General features: G+C 52.3%; 2 protein-coding genes across 13 annotated transcripts in view; one reads left to right on the forward strand and one right to left on the reverse strand.

The window, feature by feature from the left end:
• The window catches only part of LRRC8A (leucine rich repeat containing 8 VRAC subunit A), a 28,151-nt gene extending 19,400 nt beyond the window's left edge, over positions 1-8,751 (reverse strand). The window contains exons 1-2 of one of the 2 annotated variants that reach the window (XM_059410594.1): positions 8,645-8,751; positions 5,345-5,451 (exon numbers count right to left, since the gene is read on the reverse strand). The gene's annotated coding sequence lies outside the window, so the exon portion shown is untranslated. The remainder of the gene's footprint in view (positions 1-5,344; positions 5,452-8,644) is intronic. The other variant, XM_059410595.1, reaches the window with a different exon arrangement.
• A 127-nt stretch (positions 8,752-8,878) lies between these two features.
• Positions 8,879-25,299, forward strand: part of KYAT1 (kynurenine aminotransferase 1) — a 36,104-nt gene continuing 19,683 nt past the window's right edge. For 2 of the 11 annotated variants that reach the window (XM_059410599.1, XM_059410607.1), the window contains exons 1-2: positions 11,457-11,555; positions 20,541-20,680. Coding sequence is in view for 2 of the 11 variants with exons in the window: in XM_059410596.1 (XP_059266579.1) it covers positions 8,936-8,997 (62 nt within the window). In the remaining 9 variants the exon portion in view is untranslated. The other 9 variants (XM_059410600.1, XM_059410601.1, XM_059410596.1 and 6 more) reach the window with 9 other exon arrangements.

Consider the following 25,299-nt stretch of genomic DNA (forward strand, 5'->3'; position numbering starts at 1 on the left):
CTCCAGGACCTGCTCCATCACACAGGCCACATTCAAGAGCCTTGCCAGGCTCAGTGCCCGAGGAAAGGATGGAGGTTGAGAGCTGGGGATTTGCTTTCAGACCGCCCCTTAGGGACCCCTCGACATTGTTGATTTCCCTTGAACGCTTCTTCCAGACGGGGAAGAGAGTCAGAGACATGCCCTGCAGCCCACTCCGGCCCAGAGGCAGACCACCCAAGCATGCCCTTGCCCCTGTGTCAGCCTGCAGGCCTTCGGCTTTCACACTCGAGCCAGGGCCAGCGGGCTGGGCTGCGGGGAAACAGGGCACAGAAAGCCTTTTGTTCAAGACCAAACAGAGATGCTGGGCAAGCTTCCCGGGCAAGAGGGGAGGCAGGAGGCCGGCGCTGCTCCTCATACCACACTTGGGAAGGCCGTCTGTCCCTCCGCCGCGCTCCCAGGGAAGGGGGAAGGGCCATTCCCCAGAGGCCTGAGGAAGACAGTGGGTCAGCGGCCCTGTCCCGGAAGGGCTCCGGGCCTGTGAATCTCCTCCTCGGTCAGCCCCCCTGGGCCTCCTCTGGTCCCAGAGCCAGGAGTGGGAGGAAAGGTCTCCCCTCGTCATCAGTTGCGCACAGCCCCCACCCACTCGGGAGCGGGGCACTGCCCTCTAGGCCCCCACACCCACTTGGGGTGAGTCAGCCACGGGCTGGGGGCACTGCCTGGCTTGGCACTCAGCCCGCAGAGAAAGGCACACCCTCACTTCCCGGGAAAGGAAGAGGGGACACCGTCAGGGCAGGAGGCGGAAGGCACAAGTTGTTTCCAAACTGCTCTCACATTTGGGCTGCGCCTCCCAGGCAGGTGTGTCCTCCTGCGATCCTGCCAGGCTGCGGCCTACCTTTCAGGGCGAAGAGTAACCAGTGAGGGACACCCACCGGGGGCTCCCAAGCCAAGCCCACGGAGCAGCAGGCCAGCTGGAGGCCCGAGCTGCCCCCTCACCCCACCAGGCTGGCTTTGGAGCCCCCAGCTACGGAGACGGGTGACATGCCAACACTGTGCCCACTGCTTCCTGGCCATAGCTCCCTGTCACTTCACTTGTGGGTGACCTTGGGAAAGTCACCAACTTTCCCTCCCAGGGCTCTGGTTTCCTCATCTGTAAAATGGTTCATGACTTTATAGCGAGGACTGAATGACAGAGTCCGTGGAAAGCTCTGGCCCAGCGCCCGCCGCATATTTAAGACTGCGGTGTTAGCTGCCCTCACTGTCCTGCCAGGTTTCACCGGTGCCTTTACTGAGGAGAGATTAAATGACCCGCCCAAGGCCACAGAGCCAGGAGGTGGTGGGACAGAGCCCCACAGGGCTGACTTTCTATGATACCAATCTGCCTCAAAGGCAAGCAGGCCTCCTGAGCCCTCCCTGAGCATCCAGAACTCCAGAAATGCTTCCTAGAACAAGACCCCCTTTTCCTGAGGAACCAAGCGGTCTGCAGGGAACCCCAGTGGAACACACGCAGATGCCTCTGGTGTCTCAGGGATAGCTCGAAGGAAACTCTAGAAGGGAGCCCCACTCTGCCAGGTCTGGGCCCATGGGGACAGAGGGGCCTCAGTCAGCTACGAGCACCAGCACCGCATGCCAGGACCGGCTACGGAATGGCGGGCTAGAGCACCCACGGGAGGCTGCAGACACATCTGTGAGACCCCAGGGGACCAGGACCGAGGCCAACCTGTTGCCTGTGGCCCAGCTCCTCGGGCTGGAGGGGGGCTGCCCCCCAGAGATGGAGAAGCAGGGGGCGGAGAGAGGGGGGAAAGGCAGGATCCCTGCGTGGCCAGGCGCTGCTCAGCACACCTGTCCACAGCCGACCCCGTCAGAGGGCGTGAGTTTGGCCGCGGCGCCTCTGAGGGCGTCTGGGAATTCTAGAGCCACTTTCCCTTCAGAGAAACATCGCTCCCGGCAGGCTGTACGGCAGCAGTCCATTTAATTTTGAGGTTTTTGGCCCTCAAGAGACAGTTAAACTTAGAACTTGCTACGAGATGCAGTAGGAACGCACTGGGAAAGACAGCAAGGGATGTTGTGGCTGGGAGTAAAAGCCATTCTGGAAACCTCAGTCCCACACATCCTTGAAGAGGGATGGTGAACCCCCCTGCACATACTGGGGAGTCACTAGAACCCCCGGTCCTGAGGGGAGCTTGGCCCTGCTTCTACACCAAGGACTGATCAGAGGCCGGGACCAGGGCTGAATGCGTCGCCCTGCTTGGCATCTGTAGCCCGCCAGCTTCATGCCCGCCTGGCAGTGTCCTCAAAAGGCAGATTCCTGCCCCCGATCCCATCCCCAGGTCAGACTCTGCAGGTGTTTGCTGAGGGGGCAGGGCAGTCCCGGGGAACCCAGCACTGAAAGCAAGCCCCTGGGCAGCTCGGAAGTGCCCCGGAGCCTGAGAACCTGGAGAAGAAAACCGGAAGGTAGGGTACAAAGAGCCCAGGCTGCCAAGGCAAACATCCGGGTTCAAGTCCCAGCTTTGCCACCCATGCAAGAGCCCTCGTCCCTCCAAGCCTTGGCCTTGAACCTGCAAAAGTGGTGGAACCACATCACAGGGGAGGGGCTGCTATGTGTATGCGGTGACGTGGCACACTGCCCGCCCGGTGCTCAGACCTCGGCCTCGGAGGACGACCGGGGGCACGAAGGCCCTGCTACTAGGAGGAGGGAGGAGGCGGAGAGGCCAGCTCCTGGGGTCAGAAGTGTCTCCAACAAGAAGAAAAAGAGACTGTAGGGAAAGAACAGGAAGAAACACAGGTGAGGAAGACAGGCCAGTGAGGCTGACGAGCCCACCAGGGTCGGACCCTGCCAGACCACAAAGCAGGCGGCCAGCCCTGAAACCCCTCCTGTCCCTACAGAGTGTCTTTAGACCCAGGTCACAGGGCAGCCCTCTCCTCACCTGCCCACCCTCCAGATTACAACCCAAAAGGAGGAGCACCTGGGTGGCTCAGTCGGCGAAGCTTCTGCCTTCAGCTCAGGTCATGATCCCGGGGTCCTGGGATCGAGCCCCATGTTAGGCTCCCTGCTTATCTAGGAATCAGCTTCTCCCTCTCTCTCAGCCTCTCCCTCCTCCTGCTCATGCTCTCACTGTCTCTCTCAATGAATAAATTAAAAAACAAAACAAAACAAACAACCTAACCTGAAAGGAGAGGGGTGCACCTGGCTGGCTTAGTTGGTGGTGTGACGCCTGATCTTGGGGTTGTGAGTCCGAGACCCATGCTGGGTGTAGGGATTACTTAAAAATGATATCTTAAGGGGTGCCTGGGTGGCTCAGTAGTTGAGCATCTGCCTTTGGCTCAGGTCACGATCTCAGGGTCCTGGGATCGAGCCCCGCAGGGAGCCCGCTTCTCCCTCTCCCACTACCCCTGCCTCACGTTCCCTCTCCCACTCTCTCTCTCTGTCAAATAAATAAAATCTTTAAAGAAAAACACAAAAATCCAAAACCTGAAAAGAGCACTCTGAAGGGACCGAGGCGTCCCCAGGGCACTGCCGGGGTAAATGAGCCCAGGCCACACTCAGACAACACGGCAACTCGTGCGTGTCCCTCCCATCCCCCAACCTGGCCACTGCCCCAGGCGACAGCAGAGACTGAAACCTCCCAGGCCTGCCCATGCTGTTGTCTCCACACTGTCCCTGGCACAGAGGAGGAATTCTGATCTCAGATAAGTAGGACCTGCTGCTTCCTGCTCATCCCTCGCCAGAGAGACCTCGGCTCAGGCCTCCCCTCTCCTCTCCAGGAGGCAGAGTTCCTTAAAACCAACAGGAAACTCCAGCAGGGCAGGGCTGGGGTTTGCTGACCTTGTCCCAATAAACAGGAGAGTCAACAAAATCACACACCAGGCGTTTCCTAACCCCCCCCCTGTGCTGCTGCTGTAAATGCCCTCACGCGTGGCTCTGAAGCCCAGGGTGGCAAAGAGGGGAGCAGCAGGGCCGTGCGGACGGGACTCACACGGATGGGACTCACACGCAGATCCCCCCTTGCCTGGGAAAGAGGTCCTGGTGGGGGGTCGGGGGGGGGAATGAAATGGAGGCAAACTGCGAAGCAACAGCCCTACGGACACTTGGCGCGGGAAAGGTGAGCGAACGGTAATAGCACACGTGGAACCGCACGCTCCTCCCCGTCCGTATCTCTGGAGATGGGGATCACGGGAGACTTTCGCTTTCCATGACATCGAAATCAAAACATTATAAAAACATAACAGCAAACGCGCAACTAGGTTGGTAATTACCCCCCCCCCCAAAGATTCTTATTTCTCTTAAAGTCCACGCTAGGGAGGGCCAGGTCTTCCTTAACCAAAACCCGAGGGGACAGGTGGCTGCAGGGAGGTCTCAGGTGTGCGGCACAAGACTCTGACCTGATTCTGGGATCTGGCTCCAGCCCCACATCCCTCCTTCCTTCCTGAACTCTTGGGCAAGCGGCCCCCCCCCCCCCCAAACCTCAGTTTCCACAACTGTAAACAAGGGACAAAGGCCACTGCCTACACGTCCTCAAATGGCCAGAGAAAATCACCGATAATGGTGGTTTTATAAATTATAAAATGGGCCACCCAATGCCGCTCAGCTTACGGAATGGTCCCGGGACATACTCTGCTAAGTGCCATCCCTCTATCAACACACTGAATCTTGAAAATACCCTACGGCGAGGTAAGGTGCTAAAATTATGGCTGCTTTACAGCTCAGGAAACTGAAGCTCAGAGAGGCAGGGTGACTGGCCCCCCATCACTCACTGAACACTTGACAGAGAAGATTCAAACCCATGTCTGACCACGAAGTCTGGGTCTTTAACCAAGGCACTCTCCTGCCTCTGGGAACTGGTTTCCAAAGTGCAGGCCCAGGAACCCTGGTCCCCAAAGGGGTCCACATGATCAAATAAGTGTGGGGACACACAGTGCACTGGCTCCCTCTCTGAGGAGGTCAAGCTCACTCTACGCGGTCAAGGCTAAGTCCTGCAGCGGGGACAACCTGTTACCCAGGGTTATTAAACCACCACGACCGCAGAAGCTGGTGTTCCATGGAACACACTTCGGGAGACGTGGTCACAAGACGGTCTGGTTAACAGCCCAGACTGACAAGATCTGCGCCGAGAGAGAAAAGAACTGAGGTTCACAACGAGACCTAACAAGGGCATCTCAAGTCCAGCAGCCGCATCTTCCCCCGCCAGCCGCTGAGCGGGGAGAAGGAAGAAGAAGCGTGCTGTCTCCTGCCGCCTTTGCCCTGGATGCCCTGGGTGTACGGTAAGGGCAAAGGACCGCAGAGATGGAGAGCGCGCCCTTTGCCCTCTAAGCTGGGGAAGACACCTGACTCGGGGCTGGCCTGGAGGGAGAGGGGCCCCATCCTTACCCCGTGGACGACTCTGCTATCTGCGTGCTGGCTGCCAGTGCTGGGGCTGGCCCACGTCTGTCTGGGCAGGGTCTTGGCATTCCTCTCGCTCCATGGAAGCAGCCTCCCTACGAGAAGTAAGAGCTTCCGTCAGCATTCCCTGCTGGGCTGCCAACGCTCTCTGAGCGCTTGCTCGGTGCCAGGCCCACAGCTGGGCACCCGGGGTGACAAGAGGGAACCAGACAGGCTGCTGGGAGATGCCAAGTTACGGTTACAGTTGGCTTTGGGGAGCCCAGGGCTCTGCTGGGGGCACCGGGCAGCGAGGGGAACGTGGAGGAAGCCCTAGACTGAGACCGGGGAGTGGGGGGGGGGGCGCTCCCTGGACAAGGTGTTGCCCGAACTGACTTTTGAGGAAGAGCAGAAGCGGGAGAAAGAACATCCCAGGCAGAAGCAACAGCACAAGTTTGCCCGGAAGGGAGAGAACATGACATCTAGACAGCGCGGAGTGGTTCAGTCTGAGTAGATCTCGGACCGGAGGAGAAAGGTGGCGAGACAGGAGCCATGGTGGTTGGGGGGGCTGAATTCAGGCCAAGGCACAGCCTCAGCCCGGACAGATGAGTTCAACTCAAACACAAATTCCAGCCGGCACCTATGAGTCAGGGCGCATTTAGTGAGCACCTACTACACCCCAGGCACTGCTCAGAACCATTCACAAAACTGAAAAGGACAAGTCAGCAGGGTAAGGAGGGAAGTTATGATCAGACCACAGTAGGGGTTCGGGGGCGGGGAGTGTCTAAGGGGCTAGGAGTGGGGATGGCGGCTCAGCCACCAGGAAAGGCCAAAGGATAAGCAGGAGTTGAGAGGAAGGAGGGAGTGCAGGTGGGGAGTGCACCGGCGGACACAGGGAACTGAATGGTTCTGGGAGGGACTGTGGAGCCTTTTAACCATGGGTACCAGTGAGCACTTCACGCACCCACTCCATGCCAGGCATCATGCGGGGAGGAAAGAAGCAGAAGACAGTCCTCAGCCTGGAGGAGAGATAGGTGATGTTAACCAGCAAACCCACACAGGGTGACGGCAACCAGCAGAAAAGTACCTAGAGTTGTAAAGGCACAGAGGCCTCTGAGCCAGACTCTACCCCCACCCTGTGCTCCTCAAGGATGGGGTCCCCGCTGAGGCTGGACAACCCAGTCACCTGCCCATGGCACAGCCTGAACCAGAACTCAGGCCTTGGGACTCCCGGTCACTGATTGTTCTAGTCCTCCCTCTTCCGGGAAATACACGCTGACCACCGCCAACATATTCACCCAGAGCTAATGCCTCCTTCCTCTGTAATATTTCTATTATTATGCTGGCCACTGTGGCAGTGCTTTCCTGCCTGCCTCTCCTCCCAGACCACAGCTCAGGAGGCCAGGAACTGTGTTCTCTAGCATCATTCTTGGTCCGGGTCAGGTACTTACTAAAGAATGGCTAAATGGATGAATGAACGAATGAATGATTGAATGACTGAAGGATCCAGGATGGAGAGACGGTGTGCTGGGCTCTAGGACCCTACACCCATCCCATGAGGTCTTAGACCATCAACCTGTGCCTCAGTGTCCTCATGTGAAAATCTGGGATCGCCTCCACTCTCAGGAGAGGGAGTCAGGAACCCGGGTGATCTCTTCCCTCCAGCTCCTGCAGATGAGGTCCGGCCCACGCCAGGCAACAACCCAAGTCCCAGCCACTTCCCCAAGTTCTGACCCAACGGGGCAATCTCAGGAGTCCCCTCTGTCCAGAAAGGCCACTTGAAGTTTGCAAAGAAAACTGCTTCCTAGTGGGTGTGCCCACAGAATGGAGTACAAAAACACAGCATTGAGTTGGGGGGGGGGGGTCACAAACATTTCTTGGGCCCCTGCTCTGTATCCTGGAAGGCAGAGAGACAGGAGACCAGACCCCAAAGCACCTCTAAGACTGGGAAGGCAGAGGCCCACCATTCATGCCCCAGCATCTCTCCAGTCCTCTAGCACAAGCCATCTGTCCTTGCCTCCCCTCACAAGCCAGAGGAAGACTTGACCTTCATGAAGGCAATGCCAGTGTGACTGAACCACGGGCACTGCCCAGCCCTCTGAACGAACGAACTCCCACTCCCCCATCCGCTCTGCAGGAAATACGACCAGCAACAGACCACCTCCTCCTCCTCCTGCCCACAGTCTGTCTGTCTGCTGGTCTGTCTGCTCAAAGAGGTTAAAGAAACTCCTAATCGAAAAGATGGGTGAGGCCCATGGGGACCTTTCAGCTCCACCAAATCCCTCCTCCACAATTTAGGCCCAAATTCCCTTTCCCTCACAAGCGCTCTCTCTCCTCACCCTCACACCTCATCCTCCAAAGGCTTCCTGGGACAGAGCCGGGGAAGAAGCATCAGAAGAGCGTGCTCAGCCCCACCCTTCCAGCCAAGTCCTAATCAGAAGAGTGTCGGACACCCCCCAACCATCTCTCCTCCTTCCCAAAAAAGGCAGTCCTTAGTTGCATCAGCTGAGCACCAGCCCAGTCTTGGTTCACTCCAGTCCAGACCAAGGGGAAAAAGCAGTCAACAAAAGAAGCAGAATCATCGTGAACCCCAAACACCCTGGCTACGCTTCTTCAGCCTGGGAACCAACTTTGCTGGATCTCCAGTCCGGACCTCATCGGATCCGGCTCTCGGGCCCATACGGATGCACAGAACATGGGCAGGGCCTCAGACCCTGAACCGGTTCCCCCCGCGAACCCCCGGGGCTGACGAGCCCCAAGATCTTAGCTAGGGATCCGGCCCCCAAGTCAGGGCACGGTTCCCGCCGGATCAAGAGGAGGGAGGGGTCCGAGGGAAGTGAAGGGGGCCAGGAGCCCAGGAGAAGAGAACAGGGGAAACCTTTGAAAACGGAAAAAAAAAAAAAAAAAAAAAAAAGCTGCCAAGGAAAGGTTTCAAGGTGGATCCTCTACGAAGTGGGGAGGGTGTGCGTGTAGGAGTTAGGATCTGGGGGAACCCAAGGGATGACAAGGGGACCTGGGGGAGCCCAGGCGGAAACTCCCGGTATGTAGAGCGCAGGGAGGCACTGGGGTGCCTGGGAGGGGGCTCGCGCGCCGCGGCGCCGGGGAGAGGGTGGGGCCCCGAAGACCCGGAGTACTGGGGAGCCAGGAGGTAGGCCGAACTGAGCTGCCGCGGGAGGCCCCCAGGGAGCCAGCCGCGGCGGGCAGAGCCCCAGCTGCCCGAAGCGCCCGGAGCCCGGCAGCTGGCCGGGGGCGTGCAGGAGTGGGTTTCGAGAAGTGACAGCTCGTGCCCCTTTCCCCGCCCCACCCACTCACCTGGTCCCGCCCGGTCCGGCCGCCCAGTAGGCAGCCCCGCGCCCCCGCCGCTCCGTCCCGCCGCCGGCCGCTGCGCCCCTCCGGCGCCTCCTTTTGTTTGTCCCTCACTGCACCACTCAGCCTCCTCCGCCCCGGAAGTGACGTCATCACAGGCGCGAGCGCGGCGGCTAGGGCGTCGCCATCTTTTTGATGGGAATTCTCTTCGCGCCTTCACACCCTGGGCGCCCAGGTGGCGTCATGTTTGTTTGGGGCGGAAGTAGCGGAGACCGGGCTCGGCCCCCTTAAAGGCACATGGACACCTGTAACCTTCGGGGCGCGCTGGGGGACGAAGCGGTGAAGCCGCCGAGGCGAGGGTGAGTGGCTGGTGCCTGCGCTTTGCTGCCCCGAGGCCGGGTGCCGAGGCCGGAGGACCTGGTAACCGGTTCCGAGCTCGTTTGTGCCAGAATACTCGCTGCGTTTGATGCTGCTGGTACGGCGGAGTGGCGGCGAACCGTCCCTGGGGATAAATTGCGCGCGCTTGACGCTGACCCCCACTCGGACGCTGGGACCCGCCAGGCTGTCCTCTCTGCACCCAGCTCCCGCATCCCCCGCGGTGATGTCTGTGGGGAGGAAGAAGCCCAAGGTAGCTAGGCCATTTATGGGCAGAGCCGGGGCTGGCACGGGGGCACCGCTCCGTGGGGCCGGAGTCCTCGCGGCTCCCACACTGACAATAGTAACGCCCGCCACGTTAGGAAATAATCCATACCACGGAATGCTGTGCAGCCATTAAAACGAAAAATGTTCCGTATGCACTAACATGGAACGACTTCCAAGATACCTTAGATGAAAAAAAAAAAAAAAAAAAAAAGGAAGGGGCAAAAAGACCTGCGTTGATCGGCGCTACAGTTTGTGGGAAAGAACGTGTGTGTGAGAGTGTGCGCGTCTGGGGGGTGCGCACCAGCCGTCTGGTAAGATGCACAAGAAAGGGTTAACTGTGGTAGCCTCGGACAGGGGAACTGGAGTCCTGGGTACCCGGGCAAGGGGGGAGAATTTATTTTTTAAATAAGATGATGAAGATATAAGGGCTCACATCCATCAAGCCTTGAGCCAGTGTCTGAGTTCAGCCCTCCTGCGGGAATATGGCTGCGAGATTAGGGACTTACTACCTCCCTGCCTGGAAGCTGAGAAACTGGAATTTGAGCCCCTGAGGGTTTTAGGCTAATGGCTAGGATCTCCTTATCCCACTTCCCACTGAGAATCATTTTCTGTTAACAACTACGTGACAGCCAGCGTGGGGTCCGGCAGGCAGCTCTATCCAAGTAACTGTTGATGGCTGTTTTTACCTGTGACCGAACAGGTACAACGGACTGGAGATAGTGGCGAGTGAAGAATGAAGAGAGGGACATTAGAGGCAAGAGCACAGGCTAGAGTTCAAGGCCTGCCCCCTTTGCTGCCTGGAGACTGTGAACATGGCACATCCCTCCCCCCTTGTCCCCACCTTTACAACTAGCCAGTGCGACCACAAGGCCACCAGTGCCCCACCTGTCGTACCTAGGGCTTTACGTGCAGATGAGCCCCATTTTACAGATCGGTAAGGGAAGCAAAGAGAAATTAAGAGAGTTGCCCAAAGAGGGAACACCCCCACTAACTGAGAGAGATTGCTGGGCTTCTGGGTCCCCCTCAGCCTCCAGGGATGATCCACACGAATGTTTTGGGGAGACCACCAGTCCTAGTTGAGCTGCCAGAGGCTGAGGATCTGGTGGAGAACAGGACAGACACACAGCTCCTGTTCTGAAGTCTAGTGAGGGTGACAGACAACCCAGTACTTAGCATCTGTGAGGAGCCCTATGGTGGGCCGCAGCTCAGGCCTTGGGATCTGGCTCAGCCTGGGTGGAGGAGAGAGCTTCTCAAAGTAGGTAACCTTAAAAAAGCAAAAAAGAAAGAATTTATTTATTTGAGAAAGAGACAGAGAGAGAGAGAACACAAGTTGGGCAGGTGGGGAGTGGAGGGGGAGGGGCAGATGCAGAGGGAGAAGCCGACTCCCTGACTCCCTGTGAACCAGGAGCCCTCGATGCGATGCGGGACTCCATGCAGGATTCCAGGATCATGACCTGAGCCAAAGGCAGATGCCCAACCGACTGAGCCGACCCAGGTGCCCCTCAAAATAGGTAACTTAATCTGTGTCTTAAAAAACGTGTAGGGTACCTGGAAGGCGGAATGATGAGGCTGGAGATCCGAGCAGAGGCGTGCCCATACCTGAAGGTAACTGACATGATCAGAGACCATGCAGGTTAGAAAAATTCAGTCAAACACCTGCATGAGTCCATCTTTCCTCCTGGAGAATGCCTTCCCATGCCAACCTCTGTGGCTTTCCACGCTCCATCCACACTTCACTTCTGTGCATAAGCCAGAGTAGGACTTCCCGATTTTAGAATCCAGGTGGGGGCGACAAAGGAACACAGGAGAGTTAGTAACAAGGAAGAGCTTCTCTAGGGACACGCCCACCTCCCACCTGGACTCCCCCACCCCTAAATTCCTCCCCACCTCCTGATTAGCAGCCAGCTGGCTAAAGCAGGAACTCTGCCTTTGCAAATCCAGGTGTGAGTACTGGAAGTTCCTGTCTTTCCAGCTGTTTACGGTTACTCGGGTTCTCAGGTTGCCAGTGCCCTGGGACATCCAGTTGGACACTGCCCCTCCCCGCCCCAGTTCTGTGGCCAGCAGGTCAAAGTCGTTCCAGCTACAGTGGAAGAGAAATCACTGCCAGTCCTGTGCCAACACACGGTGGGGCCACAATCCACTCCCAGACTGCACTGTCAGCTCCTTGAAAAAATACAGGCAAACGCTCATCCTACTTCCTCATTCCTGGGTCATGGTATAAGCTTTGGAATTGCAGCTAAGGTCTTTCGGTGCTTTTCCGGGACTTTGACTTTGGGTAAGTCATTTCCCTACTCTGAGCCTTAGTTTCTGTAAAACTGATGTGACTCTATTTAATGTTCTTGCCAGGCATTAAGTATATAAATGTAGATCTGTTTTTCCCCCAGGTGTAAAACTGCCTTAGTATGAGATCTCAATTTTGGATCTCGATCCTGTGCCAGGAGGAATAAAGAGGGGGCTACCTACTGCGTGTCTCACTCAGGGTCTCCACTCACCACCCCCTCCCCCGGCAGCCCAGAAACCTGCAGTATGGGCTCCAGAAGTGGTTTCTCTCTGCTTTGCCTTTGACTTTGATTCCAAAGTCAGAGGAAACGAGGTGTAGGTCACTGTGCTTACTAGATCCCTCCGAACAACTTGTCGCCTCCCTTGGGGCAGAACCATGAGCTCAGCAGGTTTTTTTTTTAAGATTCCATTTATTTATTTGACGGACAGAGATCACAAGTAGGCAGAGAGGCAGGGCGGGGGTGGGGGGGGGAAGCAGGCTCCCCGCTGAGCAGAGAGAGCCCCATGATGCAGGGCTCAATCCCAGGACCCTGGGATCTGACCTGAGCTGAAGGCAAAGGCTTAACCCACTGAGCCACCCTGGTGCCCCAACTCAACAGGTTTTCACAAAATCTTTGGCTTATAGGAACTCTGGTTTTAGACTGAGAACTAAGAAGGAAAGGGAAAAAGAGAAGAGAAGAAAAATCAGGATTCATTATCTGGCAAGAAACTTTCCTGTATAGGTTTAAATCTTAGCAGTTTTTTGTTTGTTTGTTTATTTATTTGAGAGAGAGAACAAGCATAAACAGAGGAGAGAGGTGGAGGGAGAGGGAAAAGCAGACTCCCGGATGAGGCTGATCCCAGAACCCTGGGATCATAGCCTGAGCGGAAGGCAGCCGCTCAGTTGAGCTGCCCGGGCACCCTGTTTTAACAGCTTCTTCTGGACAGGTTCCCACGGGCCAGGACCTGTGCTGAGAGCTTTCTGTGAATAGCTGCTTTATTGTTATCCCCTCGGACAAACAAGAAAGCTGAGCCTAGAGAACTTGCGGTGTGGCGTGACCAAGGCCCCACAGCTGGTTCAGAGTGGAGCTTGGGACCATTCTATCCACGCCCAGGCTTTCATTTTCTGGGATTGTTCGTGTAACAAGCTGCCCCTCCCTGGGCCCCATCTCCAGAGCACTGTGGCTTGTGTCTTCTCAGTAACTGGGGCACCTCACGTTTTGAGCCCAGGGGATGCTAAACATCCTTCCAGACACCGGGGAGATCTGCCTCCTGGAGCACTGACTCACCCCAAATACCAGGTGTGCCCCTTTTGCAAAACACGGAAACCAGATCTCCATATTGCATGGAATTGGCTTAGGGGGGCTTGGGGCTGGGCATCACAGCCGGCATATGAGCCGGAAGAGGCAAGGCTCCAGCCCCCAAGGGCTGCTGGTCTGTAGACAGGGGAGCTAATGGAGGCGACAGCTTCCACCTCCTAAAAGAGGGGTGTTTGGGGAAAGCCTTTGGACGACTGAAAACAGCAAACCAGGATTCGAATGGCAGCTCAGGCTCTCAGCTCAGTGGTCTTTGTTCTCTGAGCAAAATAGGGATAATAATGCCTTCCTAGGAGGTTGTTTTGAAGATTAGGGAATTTAGCACAGGCGTCAGATGTTTAGTGGCTCCCTCGGAGTTCAGAGGAAGGCCCAGAGAGGAGGCAGAGCTGGGACTGGGCCCTGCTAGGGAGATAGGACTGGGGGTTAGGGGTATGCCAGGCAGGGGCACAGATGTCTATCCAAAAGCAAGCAAGGGGTACCTGTCTGGCTCAGCCGGTAGAATGTCCAACTCCTGATCTCAGGGTGATGAGTTCAAGCCCTACATTTGGCGTGGAGCCTACTTAAAAAATAAGGAAAGGAGGGGCGCCTGGGTGACTCAGTGGGTTAAAGACTCTGCCTTCGGCTCAGGTCATGATCTCGAGGTCCTGGGATTGAGCCCCACATCAGGCTCTCTGCTCAGCAGGGAGCCTGCTTCCCCTTCTCTCTCTGCCTGCCTCTCTGCCTACTTGTGATCTCTCTCTCTGTCAAATAAATAAAATATTTTTTAAAAAAATAAGGAAAGGGTTGAGGGGTGCAGCTGCCTTCATCTCAGATCATGATCTCAGCATCCTGAGATCAAGCCCCACATCAGGTTGTCCGCTGATCAGGGAGCCTGCTTCTCCCTCTCCTTCTGCCACTCCCCCTCCTTGTGCTCTCTCTCTGTCAAATAAATAAATAAAATCTTAAAAAATAAGGAAAAGGGACACTTGCATGGCTCAGTCGATTAACTCTTGATTTCGGCTCAGGTCATGATATCAGGGTTGTGAGATGGAGCCCCTTGCTGCCCGCACTGTGGTACTTTGCTCCAGTGAATACTGGAGGGGGAACAGTAACAGTGATGATATTTGTGGAACACTGACTCTTCGCGGGGCGCCACGCTAAGTGACTTTCACATGGCCTCTCACTGACGTCTCACGACAGCTCTATGAGGCAGGTGCTATTATCATTCCGATTCAGACATGGTTCTCAGAAAGCTTGCATAATTTTGGGCACTTGAGTGGCTCAATCGGTTGAGCATCTGCCTTCGGCTTGGGTCATGATCCGGGGGTCCTGGGATCGAGCCCCCACAGCAGGCTCCTTGCTCAGCGGGGAGTCTGCTTCCCCCGTCTCTCTGCCCCTCCCCTCGCCCCTCTCATGCTCTTTTCTTGCTCTCTCAAATAAGTAAAATAAAGTCTTTAAAAAACTTTAAAATTTGCCAAAAGTCACACCGCTATTAAATGGCTTCAGTCCAAGGTCTGTCTGATTCCAGAGCCTCACAGCCTGAAACAAAACAAAACAAAGTGTTGAGGGGCACCTGGGTGGCTCAGTTGTAGAGCATCTGCCTTCAGCTGAGGTCATGATCCCAGCGTCCTGGGATCGAGCTCCATCGGGCTCCCTGCTCTGCAGGAAGCCACCTTCAGCCTCTCCCACTCCCCCTTCTTGTGCTCCCTCTCTCGCTCGATCGCTCTCTGTGTCAGATAAATCTATAAAATTTGGGGGGGAAGTATTGAAGTGTGTAAGACCCTAACCCCATCCCAGAGAAAACCACTATTAATTATTTAGCCGTGTCCCTGGAGACAGCCTTGTACATAACCAAGCGGCCCTTGCTTTGCACAACAGAATGAGTTTCAGGCACAAAGGTTCAGTTAAATAACACTGGTCCCTCAGCCACACCGTTCCAACTTCCCTTGCGATGTCCCATTAACTACAAGTCAAGGTCCAGAGTGCGAACTTTGCTCCTTTTTAGCCCACGGATCCCTGTGGTGATCGAAGACGATCACATCACTTCTTTGAAAGCCTATCCGGGACTGGCCCCAGGCATGCTCTCATGCTCTGCAGTTCACACTCACACACACACACTAAAGCTCCGTAGTTGCGTTGCCTCCTGCCTCCCCGTGTGAACCCACAGGACAGACTACACAAGTGATCATCAGAAGAGGGAATTGGCCAACCAAGATGAAAGTGCTGCAGAGAAATGCAGAGCGATGAGACAGCAGGAAATGCACATTGAGGGGCACATGGGTGACCCAGTCCTTGCAAGTCTGCCTTCGACTCAGGTCATGATCCCAGGGACGTGGGATGGAGCCCCGCATCGGGCTCCCTGCTCAGCGGGAAGCCTGCTTCTCCCTCTCCCACTCCCCCTGCTTGTGTTCCCTCTCTTGCTGTGTTTCTCTCTGTCAAATAAATAAATGAAATAAATAAATAAGTAAAATATATAAATAATAAATAAATAAAATCTTTAAAAATAAATCTTTAAATATTTAAAATAAATAAAATATATAATAAATATGATAAATAAGTAAATAAAAATAAATCTTTAAAAACCTTTAAAAAAATAAATAAAATCTTTAAACAATGTGCATTGAACCTAAGTGGAATGATGAAAGAAAGCGCTGGCTGTAGGGAGGTTGACAGCACAGCCCTTCGCTGTTCTAGAAACTCCAGCAAGTAGAGAAACTTAGTGAAGGCAGGTTGACCATTGTACCTGATGCATGCGGTTGTAACCAGAAGGATGAAGATGTCCCAGAGGAAGGGCTGCCAGGCAAAGAGGTCATATCAAAGGAACGCCCAGATATATTTCACAACAGTGAAAATACAAGGGAGGAAATGTTTGAAGTTGATGTCAACTCAGAAAGAAGGAAGTAAACTCATCAGGGCTGAGAAAAGATGCTGTTCCCTCTCCCAAGTTAGGGAACTAGAAAGCAAGCAAGCAATGTTCTCACTGCTCTGGAAAATTTCCCCCCAGATTTATTGAGATATAATTGACAAATAAAATTGTCATACATGGAGTCCCTGGGTGGCTCAGTCGGTGAAGCGTCCAACTCTTGGTTTTGGCTCAGCTCATGATCTCAGGGTTGTGAGATCGAGCCCGGAGTCAGCCTCTGCCCTGGGCCTGGAGGCTGCTTAAGATTCTCTCTCCCTCTGCCTCTCCTACCTCTCTCTCCCTCCCTAAAAAAAAACAAAGTGCATAAGGTGATGATTTGATATATGTAGACATTGTGAAGTGACTCCCACTGTCAAGTTCATTAACACATCCATCACCTTACAGAGCTACCTTCTGTGTGTGTGAGAGAGCGAGAGAGTGAACGTTTAAGAACTACTCTCCTAGCTGGGGCGTCTGGGTGGCTCAGTGGGTTAAAGTCTCTGCCTGCGTCGGCTCGGGTCACGATCCCAGAGTCCTGGGATTGAGCCCCACATCAGGCTCTCTGCCCAGCAGGGAGCCTGCTTGCCCCCCCCCCTCTCTCTGCCTGCCTCTCGGCCTACTTGAGATCTCTGTCTGTCAAATAAATAAATAAAATATTTAAAAAGAAAAAGAACTACTCTCCAGCAAATTTAAATTCTAGTATACAGTATGATCAAGTAGAGTCACCATCTCTATGTCAGGTCCTCAGAACGTCTTCATCTTATTTTTTTTTAAGATTTTATTTATTTATTTGACAGACAGAGCTCACAAGCAGGCAGAGAGGCAGGCAGAGAGAGAGAGCCTGAGCAGAGAGCCTGATGCGGGGCTCGATCCCAGGACCTCCTGGGATCGTGACCTGAGCCAAAGGCAGAGGCTTTAACCCACTGAGCCACCCAGGCACCCACGTCTTCATCTTATTAAAAAAGTGTGTACTTTTTTTTTTTTTTTTTTTTTAACCAGAGAGAGAGAGGGAGAGAGAGCGAGCAAGCACAGGCAGACAGAGTGGCAGGCAGATGCAGAGGGAAGAAGCAGGCTCCCTGCTAAGCAAGGAGCCTGATATGGGACTCGATCCCAGGACCCTGGGATTATGACCTGAGCAGAAGGCAGCTGCCCAACCAACTGAGCCACCCAGACATCCCAAGTGTGTACCTTTTTATAAACCTCTCCTTCCCCTTGCCCTGTGGCCCCAGCACCTGCCAGTCTACTATTTCTAGGAATTCCAACTTTTTTTTTTTTTTTTTTTAAAGATCCCACTTATAAATGACACCGCACAGTATTTGTCTTTGGCTGATTTCACAGGGCATTACACACTCCAGGTTCATTCCTGCTGTAGCGAATGGCAGGCTTTCCTTCCTTTTTAAGGCTGAATAACTTTCCACTGTACATGTACGCAGACCACATTCTTTATCCATCCATCCACTGAGGAACGTGTAGGATGTTTCCATATCTTGGCTATTGTGACTAATGCGAAAATGAACACGGGGGACACCTGGGTGGCTCAGTGGGTTAAAGCCTCTGCATTTACTTTGGCTATCTACCCAAAAGATCTTCCTTGATACTTTTTTTTTTTAAGTACGCTCCATGCCCAATATGAGGCTCAAACTCGTGACCCCAAGATCAAGAGTCACATGTTCTACCGACTGAGCCAGCCAGGCACCCCATTGATGTATATATAATTCTGGAGATTTATTTATTCATCTGAGAGTGAGTAAGGTTACCCCTGCATGTGCGAACAGGGGGTAGGGAAAAAGAATCTGAACAGTCTGCCGTGTGCAGAGCAAGCCCCACAACCCGGAGATCATGACCTGAGCTGAAATCAAGAGTCAGATGCTTTAAAAGATTTTTATTTTTACTTATTTTTTATTTATTTGACAGACAGAGATCACAAGTAGGCAGAGAGAGGGGGAAGCAGGCTCCCTGCTGAGCAGAGAGCTCGATGTAGGGCTCAATCCCACGACCCTGAGATCATGACCTGGGCCGAAGGGCAGAGGCTTTAACCCACTGAGCCACCCAGGTGCCCCCCTCCACTAATTTATTTTTTTTTTTTAAGATTTTATTTATTTATTTAACAGAGAGAGAGACCAGCGAGAGAGGGAACACAGGCAGGGGGAGTGGGAGAGGGAGAAGCAGCTTCCCCCCACTCCAGCAGGGAGCCTGATGTGGGGCTCCATCCCAGGACCCTGTGATCATCACCTGAGCTGAAGGCAGATGCTTAACGACTGAGCCACCCAGGTGTCCCTCCACTGACATTTTTTTTTTTAAAGATTTTATTTATTTATTTGACAGAGAGAGATCATAAGTAGATGGAGAGGCAGACAGAGAGAGAGAGATTGAGAGAGGGAAGCAGGCTCCCCTCTGAGCAGAGAGCCCGATGTGAGACATGATCCCAGAACCCTGAGATCATGACCTGAGCCGAAGGCAGCGGCTTAACCCACTGAGCCACCCAGGCGCCCCTCCACTGACATATTTTTATAAAGAAAAGAAAACACTTTAATTTTTAATGTTTCTAATTTAAGTGGCATTGATTTAGTAAACACTAAATTTATTATTTTTAGTTTTACTATTTTTTTCATTTCCCTCTACATTTATAACAAACCACTGGAGAGTTTTTAATGTTTGACAGCAACTTCCAAAGATCACAGAACAATCATAATTTTTCCCACTAATTATTAACTTCTCTTTGAATGATTTCAGGTCACCTGGCCATTTTTACAGTCTCGCATTATAGTGGGGAGTGCGGAGTGAGGATTTCCTATATGCGTACATTTGCACACCATCTCATAACGTACCTGTCACTCTGTAATTTAAAAAAGGCAACTGGGATTATATTGTTCTTCAACCAATGGGTTTTTTTTTTTAAATTACCATACAATTTAAATATTTGAGGTGAAATTCACATAACATACAACCCACTGTTCTGAAACATACAGGTCTGTGGCTTTTACAATGGTCACGACATTGTGCAACGCCCACCTCTAGTTTTCAGAATTTTCTCATTACCACAGAGAAACACCCTTACCATTAAATAATTACTCCTCGTTTTCCCTTCTGTCTCCTGGTAACTGACCTTCTGACCGTAAGGATTCACCTATTCTGGAACTGCATACTATGTGACTATGTTTGGCTTCTGTCCCTCAGTGTAATGTTTTCAAAGTGCAGCCAAGTTGTAGCATGGATTGTTATGTCCCTGTTCCTTTTAATGGCTGGGTAATATTCCATGGTATGGATATGCCACAATTTACTCACTCACCCATTAGTGGACACAATTATTTCCACCTCCTGGCAATTAGGAATAACGGTGCTTATAAACATTGGTGCATGAGTTTCTATGTACACGTGCATTTTCATTTCTTTTCAGTATATACCTAGGAGTGAAGTTGCCAGGTTGTAAGGTCATTCTATGTTTGGACTTCATAAAAATTAAAATTTGTACATCAAAGGACATTAGCAATGAAGGTTGCTGGGGGGAGGGGGGTAGGGAGAGGGTGACGGGGTTATGAACATTGGGGAAGGTATGTGCTATGGTGAGTGCTGTGAAGTGTGTAAACCTGGTGATTCGCAGACCTGCACCCTTGGTGCTAATAATACATTATATGTTAATAAATAGATAAATAAATAAATATTTTTTAAAAACACAAAGGACAGTAGCAAGAATGTGATCACGGTCATTGATTATTTCAAGTCAGTTTTTGTGGATTCAGTGAGGTAGAGATCTGACGCCATTCTTTTTTTTTTTTTTTAATAATTAACAGCTTCTTTAAAAGATTTTATTTATTTGACAGAGAGAGAGAGCACAAGCAGGGGCAGTGGCAGGCAGAGGCAGAGGAAGGAGCAGGCTCCCCGCTGAGCAGGAAGCCTGATGTGGGGCTCCATCCCAGGACCCTGGGATCATGACCCAAGCCAAAGGCAGACACTTAGAATGAGCCACCCGGGCACCCCCCAACTCCATTCTTTCGATTGTGGCCACCCAGCTGTCCTAGCACATTTGTTGAAAAGACTGTTTCTTCCGCCATTGAATTATTGGCACCCTTGTCAAAATCAATTGACTGGGGGCACCTGGCTGGCTCAATCAGTGGAGCACGGGACTCTTGATCTCAGGGTCGTGAGTTCAAACCACATGCCAGATGTGGAGATTACTTTTATTTTTTTTTTATTTTATTTATTTGACACAGAGAGAGAGAGATCACAAGTAGGCAGAGAGGTAGGCAGAGAGAGGGGGAAGCAGGCTCCCTGCTGACAGAGAACCCAATGCGGGGCTCGATCCCAGGACCCTGAGACCATGACCTGAGCCCAAGGCAGAGGCCCAACCCACTGAGCCACCCAGGCACCCCTGGAGATTACTTTTAAAGAAAAGACATATGGGGGCACCTAGGTGGCTCAGTCAGTTAAGTGACTGCCTTTGGCTCAGATCTCAGGGCCCTGGGATTAAACCCCACAGCAGACTCTGCTCAGTGGGGAGCCTGCTTCTCCCTCTCCTTCTGCCTACCGCTCTGCCTGCTTGTGCTCTCCTTCTACCTCTCTGTCAAATAAATAAATAAAATCTTTGTTTTTTTAAAAAAGACTTAAAAAAAATTAGTTGACCATATGTTTGGGTTTATTTCTGAGCTCTCTATTCAAAAGTGGTCTGTGTGTCTGTGCCAGTACCACACTGTTTTGCTTGCTGAAGCTTTGTAGTAATCTTTGATATCAACCTGCCTTTTTCATGTAACCTATATTTCTTTCCATGTTAGAACACTAAGGGCAATCTTAATCTTACTCCATTTAGGGGCTGCACCATTTCTCATTGTATGGATAAGTCAGAATATATTAAACCAGCCCCCACCTGATGGACATTGGATTGTCTCCAGGTTTTTCTGTCCCATACACAACACTGCATTGATCATCGAGAGCTCTTTATGAGTATGTGTGAGTATCCCTGTAAGATAAATTTCTAAAGAGGAAGTCTTTCCAACGTCAAAGAGTAATGTGTATTGTTACTGTGAAGTTGCCCTCCAAAAGTTACACCGGTGAACATTCTAACTTGGTGTTTACCAGATCATCATGGCTTATAACCTCATAGTGTCTGGTAATATCAGTTTGGTGAGTCTCAGTCTTCTTATCCTCTGCCACCTTGAGAGGCAGAGAATAATGTTTCATTTTAATTAGCATTTTGTTAATTATGAGTAAGGCTTGGCACCTTTTCAAGTTTATCAACTATTTTCTTTTTTTTGTGAATTTATATCTTGCCCACTTTTTATTTCCTTTGGAGATGTTAGTTTTTTGTCATTGATTTATAAGAGCTGCTTGTATATTGAGGTTCATACTAAATTAAAATGGTCTCATTACTTGTCTCCCTCATTAGACTGTGCGCTCCTTGAAGAAAAGGAAGGTATCCTGTTCACTGTTAATAGACGTGGGGGCGTAGGGCACAGGCATAGCATGTAATAGAAATTCAATAACAATTTGCTGGGGCAATGAAAAGATATGCACCTATCGTGTGTGGCAGGCCCTGAGCCAAGTGGTGATGATAAAAAGATAAACAGAGGAGAGTCCTTGTCTGACCGAGCTCACTGTCTGGTGAGAGTAATAGACATTCATTCTGTCATTCAGCGAAAGTTTATGTAGCAGCTTACTCTCTGCCTAGTGCATAATGTCTTTTGGATCAGCCAGCATGCAGAGATGAGGAAAATGCCAGGACCATGACTCAGATGACCATGTCCTGGTAGAATCTGGCCTGGTCATTTCCCCTCCCTGGTCATTAGTATCTCCATCCATAAAATATGAGTGACTTTACCAAAATCCCTTATTTCTCATTGAGTATCTGCCCCTGAGTATCCATTTGTCTGTGCTGCTTTTTTTTTTTTTTTAAGATTTTATTTTATTTATTTGAGATGGAGAGAGAGCATAAGCAGGTGGGGGGTGGTCAGAAGGAGAGAAAGAGGGAGAAGCAGACTCCCCAACTGACTCCCCAGGTGAGCAGGGAGCCTGAATTGGGGCTCGGCTGGATCCCAGGACCCTGGGCTCATGACCTGAGCCAAAGGCAGAGGCTCAACCCACCAAGCCACCCAGGCACCCCGAAGTCTATGTTCTAATCATCTCTCCAGGGAATTATTCAGGGCCCAGTCGTGGGCAGGCACGGAGTTTGGCGACAGTAGGACAGAACTGTCCACGGATGGTGCAGTGTGATGCTCACTCCCATGGCCTGAGACTTGCCCCAGCCCACACACACCAGCCACCCCCTGCCCGGGCAGTCTGCTGCAGGAGAAGCGGCTGCTGGTGTCCAGCTTCAGCCCTGAGGCAGTACCAGTGCTTCAGCACATCCTCATCCAGCACGGGCTCTCTTTGCCCTCTGTGGAGCCAGGTTACTCCAAGGCACCTCCTTTGCCCAGAGTCAGGCAGTGCCCAGAGGGGGTGAGGGTCTGTGGTGGTGGCAGAGGACAGGTGAGAGCCATGAGCTGGGATCTTTTCCCTTGGGGGTGTGACCCTCTGCCCTGTGCTAGGCATTGGGTGTTGCAGACCCCTCTCCAATCTCTGGGAGCTCAGTATGAGTGTTCATTGTTATTTTATCATTATTACCAGTGTCTTTGCCTGTTTATGGAGGTGAGGAAAGCACCTGCTTTCCAGGGCTGTTAAAAGGGTCCGATGACATACGGAGTCACTAGTTAGCGCAGTGCCTGGTACAAAGCAAGCGCTCGGGAGATTAGAGCTGATTGCTGATTGTGTTAATATTAGTCCCACCACTGGAATCCAGGGAGATGATAGAGGTATAATTTAGGGCAGAGGAAGTACTGTCACTTTAGGAGAAAAGACAGAATTCATAGATGTGGAATGATGTGGGTAAGGGTGTCAGAGAGAGGACTGTTCTGCTGGACATGTGGAGATTTTAGTCAGGAGACAGAAGAGGGTCCCTTTGGAGGAATCAGCAGGACATTGGGCCCAGAACAGGGCAGCCATCCCTGTATTGGGCAGGGAGACCAACCCTCCCCATGTGCCCAGGATGGTCGCGGTCCTGAGAAACCCCTTAATCCTGAGCAAGCAGGACAGCTGGTCCCCCTAGAACATTGCAACAGGCAGAAGGTGCCTCCTGTGACCAGCACTACACTCAGACTTGACCATGGACTTCATGTCCCCTGGCTGATTGAGGCCGAGGCACCCGGATGCCCCCCCCCAGATGACACTGTGGAATGTCCTTCCTCAGATAATAATTACACTACCTCTTGTTGCTCCAAGCTCTGGTTTTTAGCTATAGCCACCAGGGAGTACTTCCTGCAGGGTTCCCCTGGGAAGTGACTCAGTTTGAGAAACTAGAGCATCAACTCTGGCCCGAGGACTTCTCAGCCCCTGACATCTCCCAGCCCTCCTCCACTCCTGGGCCTTTGCACCGCCCTCTCCACCAGAGTCACTTTCCCTGCTTTGGGGCTTTGTGCTAATGCCACTTCCTCCAGGGAGCCCTCCCAAACGCCCACGTTCCCCCAGCCCGTTCCTGGAGCGCCCTCTGGTGTCCCATTGCGTTAGTTTCCAGGAGCTGCCAGCCCGAAGTCCCGCCAAGATGGGTGGTTTTACACAAAAGTTTTTCTTTCACTGCTCTGGAGACTAGAGGTCCCAAATCAAGGTGTCCGCAGGGTTGCTTTCTCGAAGTCTCTAGAGGTCAATCTGTCCCATAGTTTTCTCTTAGCTTGTGGTGTTGCTGGCAATCCGTGGAGCTCCCTGGCCTGCAGACACCTCCCCAACCCTCATTTCTGCCTCTGTCTTCCCATGGCCTTTGCTTGTGTGTCTGTGTCTCTTCTCCCTTCCTCGAAGGACACCAGTCATCCTGGAGTAAGGTCCACTCGAATCCAGTATGACCTTATTCTACATAGATCGCATCTACAAAGACCCTATTTCCACTCATGGATGCCCGGGGTCTTCAAATTCACTTTTGGAGGACACAGTTCAAACTTATGAGGAAATACTTGCAGGACGAATGAAGGAGACAGTGCTTGGGGGCATCTCTTCTCCTCCCGCCTACCCCGGCCGACAGCTCCTGGTCCCTACTGTAGTCTCAGCCCCAGGCCAGGGCTGGGCCCCAGAAGATGCTCTGGAGGAGAAGGTGATGACTGAAGAACGGAGGGAGGCAGTGCCCCTCCTTTGGACAGAATGGATGACTGTCAGTGCTCTGAGATGCTTTGAAAGACCCCAGGGGAAGAGGCTGGGCTGCGTCGGGGTTAAGGAGGGACTAGCTGGGTAGCTGCCCTGGTCAGGCTGAACTTACTTCTTATAAGCAGGTGCAAGCCGCTATCAACTTCATGGAATCTTCTAGAGTGGGCAAGCCTGACTATTGCGTGATGAATTATTTTTGTTTATTTCTCTTTTGTAATGAAGTTAGAGCATTCCACGGGTAGTGATGAAATTCCGTGAACAGGCGGATTTCATTGGACTTCTGGTTTCCAGTCCTGTTTATAAGGAGCTTGGAAGTCATCCCACCATCCTCGCAAGCAGAAAGCTGGCCAAATCGAAAAATCAACACCTTAGGCCCATTTGAGAAAGGAGCTCACAGGGCAAAAATTAGACAAACCAGCAGATACAGACAATCGTGACTTAGATGAACAGAGACTTCCACGTGGCCCAATTCTGGGGGACGAAAACTTAAACATAATGGACAAATTGCTGGAGGCCCAGCGTGGACATGTCTGAGAATTCAAGACACTAGGAGGGTCCACAGTCCAACCCTGGTCTGCCACTAGGGTTTGTTAATACAGTTTTATTTTTTGTTAAGTTTTTTGTTTGTTTGTTTTTTTAAGGAAGGAGAGCAAGAGGAAGCATGAGTGGGGAAGTGGGGCAGAGGGAAAGGGAGTAGCAGACTGTCCCCTGCCACAGCTGAGGAGCTGTGACAGACACTGTAGGTCCTGCAAAGCCCACAGTATATACTGTGGCCCAGTACAGAAAAAGTTTGCAGACGCTGCTCTGGAAGGAGAGTGGCTATAGGGCCACAACTAACAGGTAGACGGGAGTGGCAAGTGTGGCCGGGGGTGGACGGCAAGCAAAAGGGACAGTGGCAGGAAATGGCTGGGACAGGTGGCCTCACAGCTGATTTCACGGGGCCCTCTAGAATATGGTAAAGATTTTGGATTTTATTCTTAGTAGGAGGATTTAGGAAGAGAAAAGCAGCCTCTAGAATCCAGGAGCTGGCCTGACACCCACAGATAGGACTTGTGTTGTGTTGAACACAACTGCGCGGTACACCGGTATCAGACAAGGCCACGTGGCCACCATGAGAAATCCGGAAGAAAAAAAACCACAACGCTCTGCAATCATGTCTGAACACAAACGGACATGAACGTTGTCGAAGCCATTGGAAACCCAGTGCCCCCCTCTCCTGGCACACCTGGGCTGGTTCTCTAAGTATAGCCAGCCTCACTTGAACCTGCCTCCCTATAGAGATGATTATTGGGGGGCGCCTGGGTGGCTCAGTCAGTTAAGCGTCCAACTCTTTGTTTTTTTTTTTTTTTTTAAAGATTTTATTTATTTATTTGACAGAGATCACAAGCAGGCAGAGAGGCAGGCAG

The sequence above is a fragment of the Mustela nigripes genome, chromosome 9 (genome assembly GCF_022355385.1).
Source record: "Mustela nigripes isolate SB6536 chromosome 9, MUSNIG.SB6536, whole genome shotgun sequence".
Lineage (NCBI taxonomy): Eukaryota > Metazoa > Chordata > Mammalia > Carnivora > Mustelidae > Mustela > Mustela nigripes.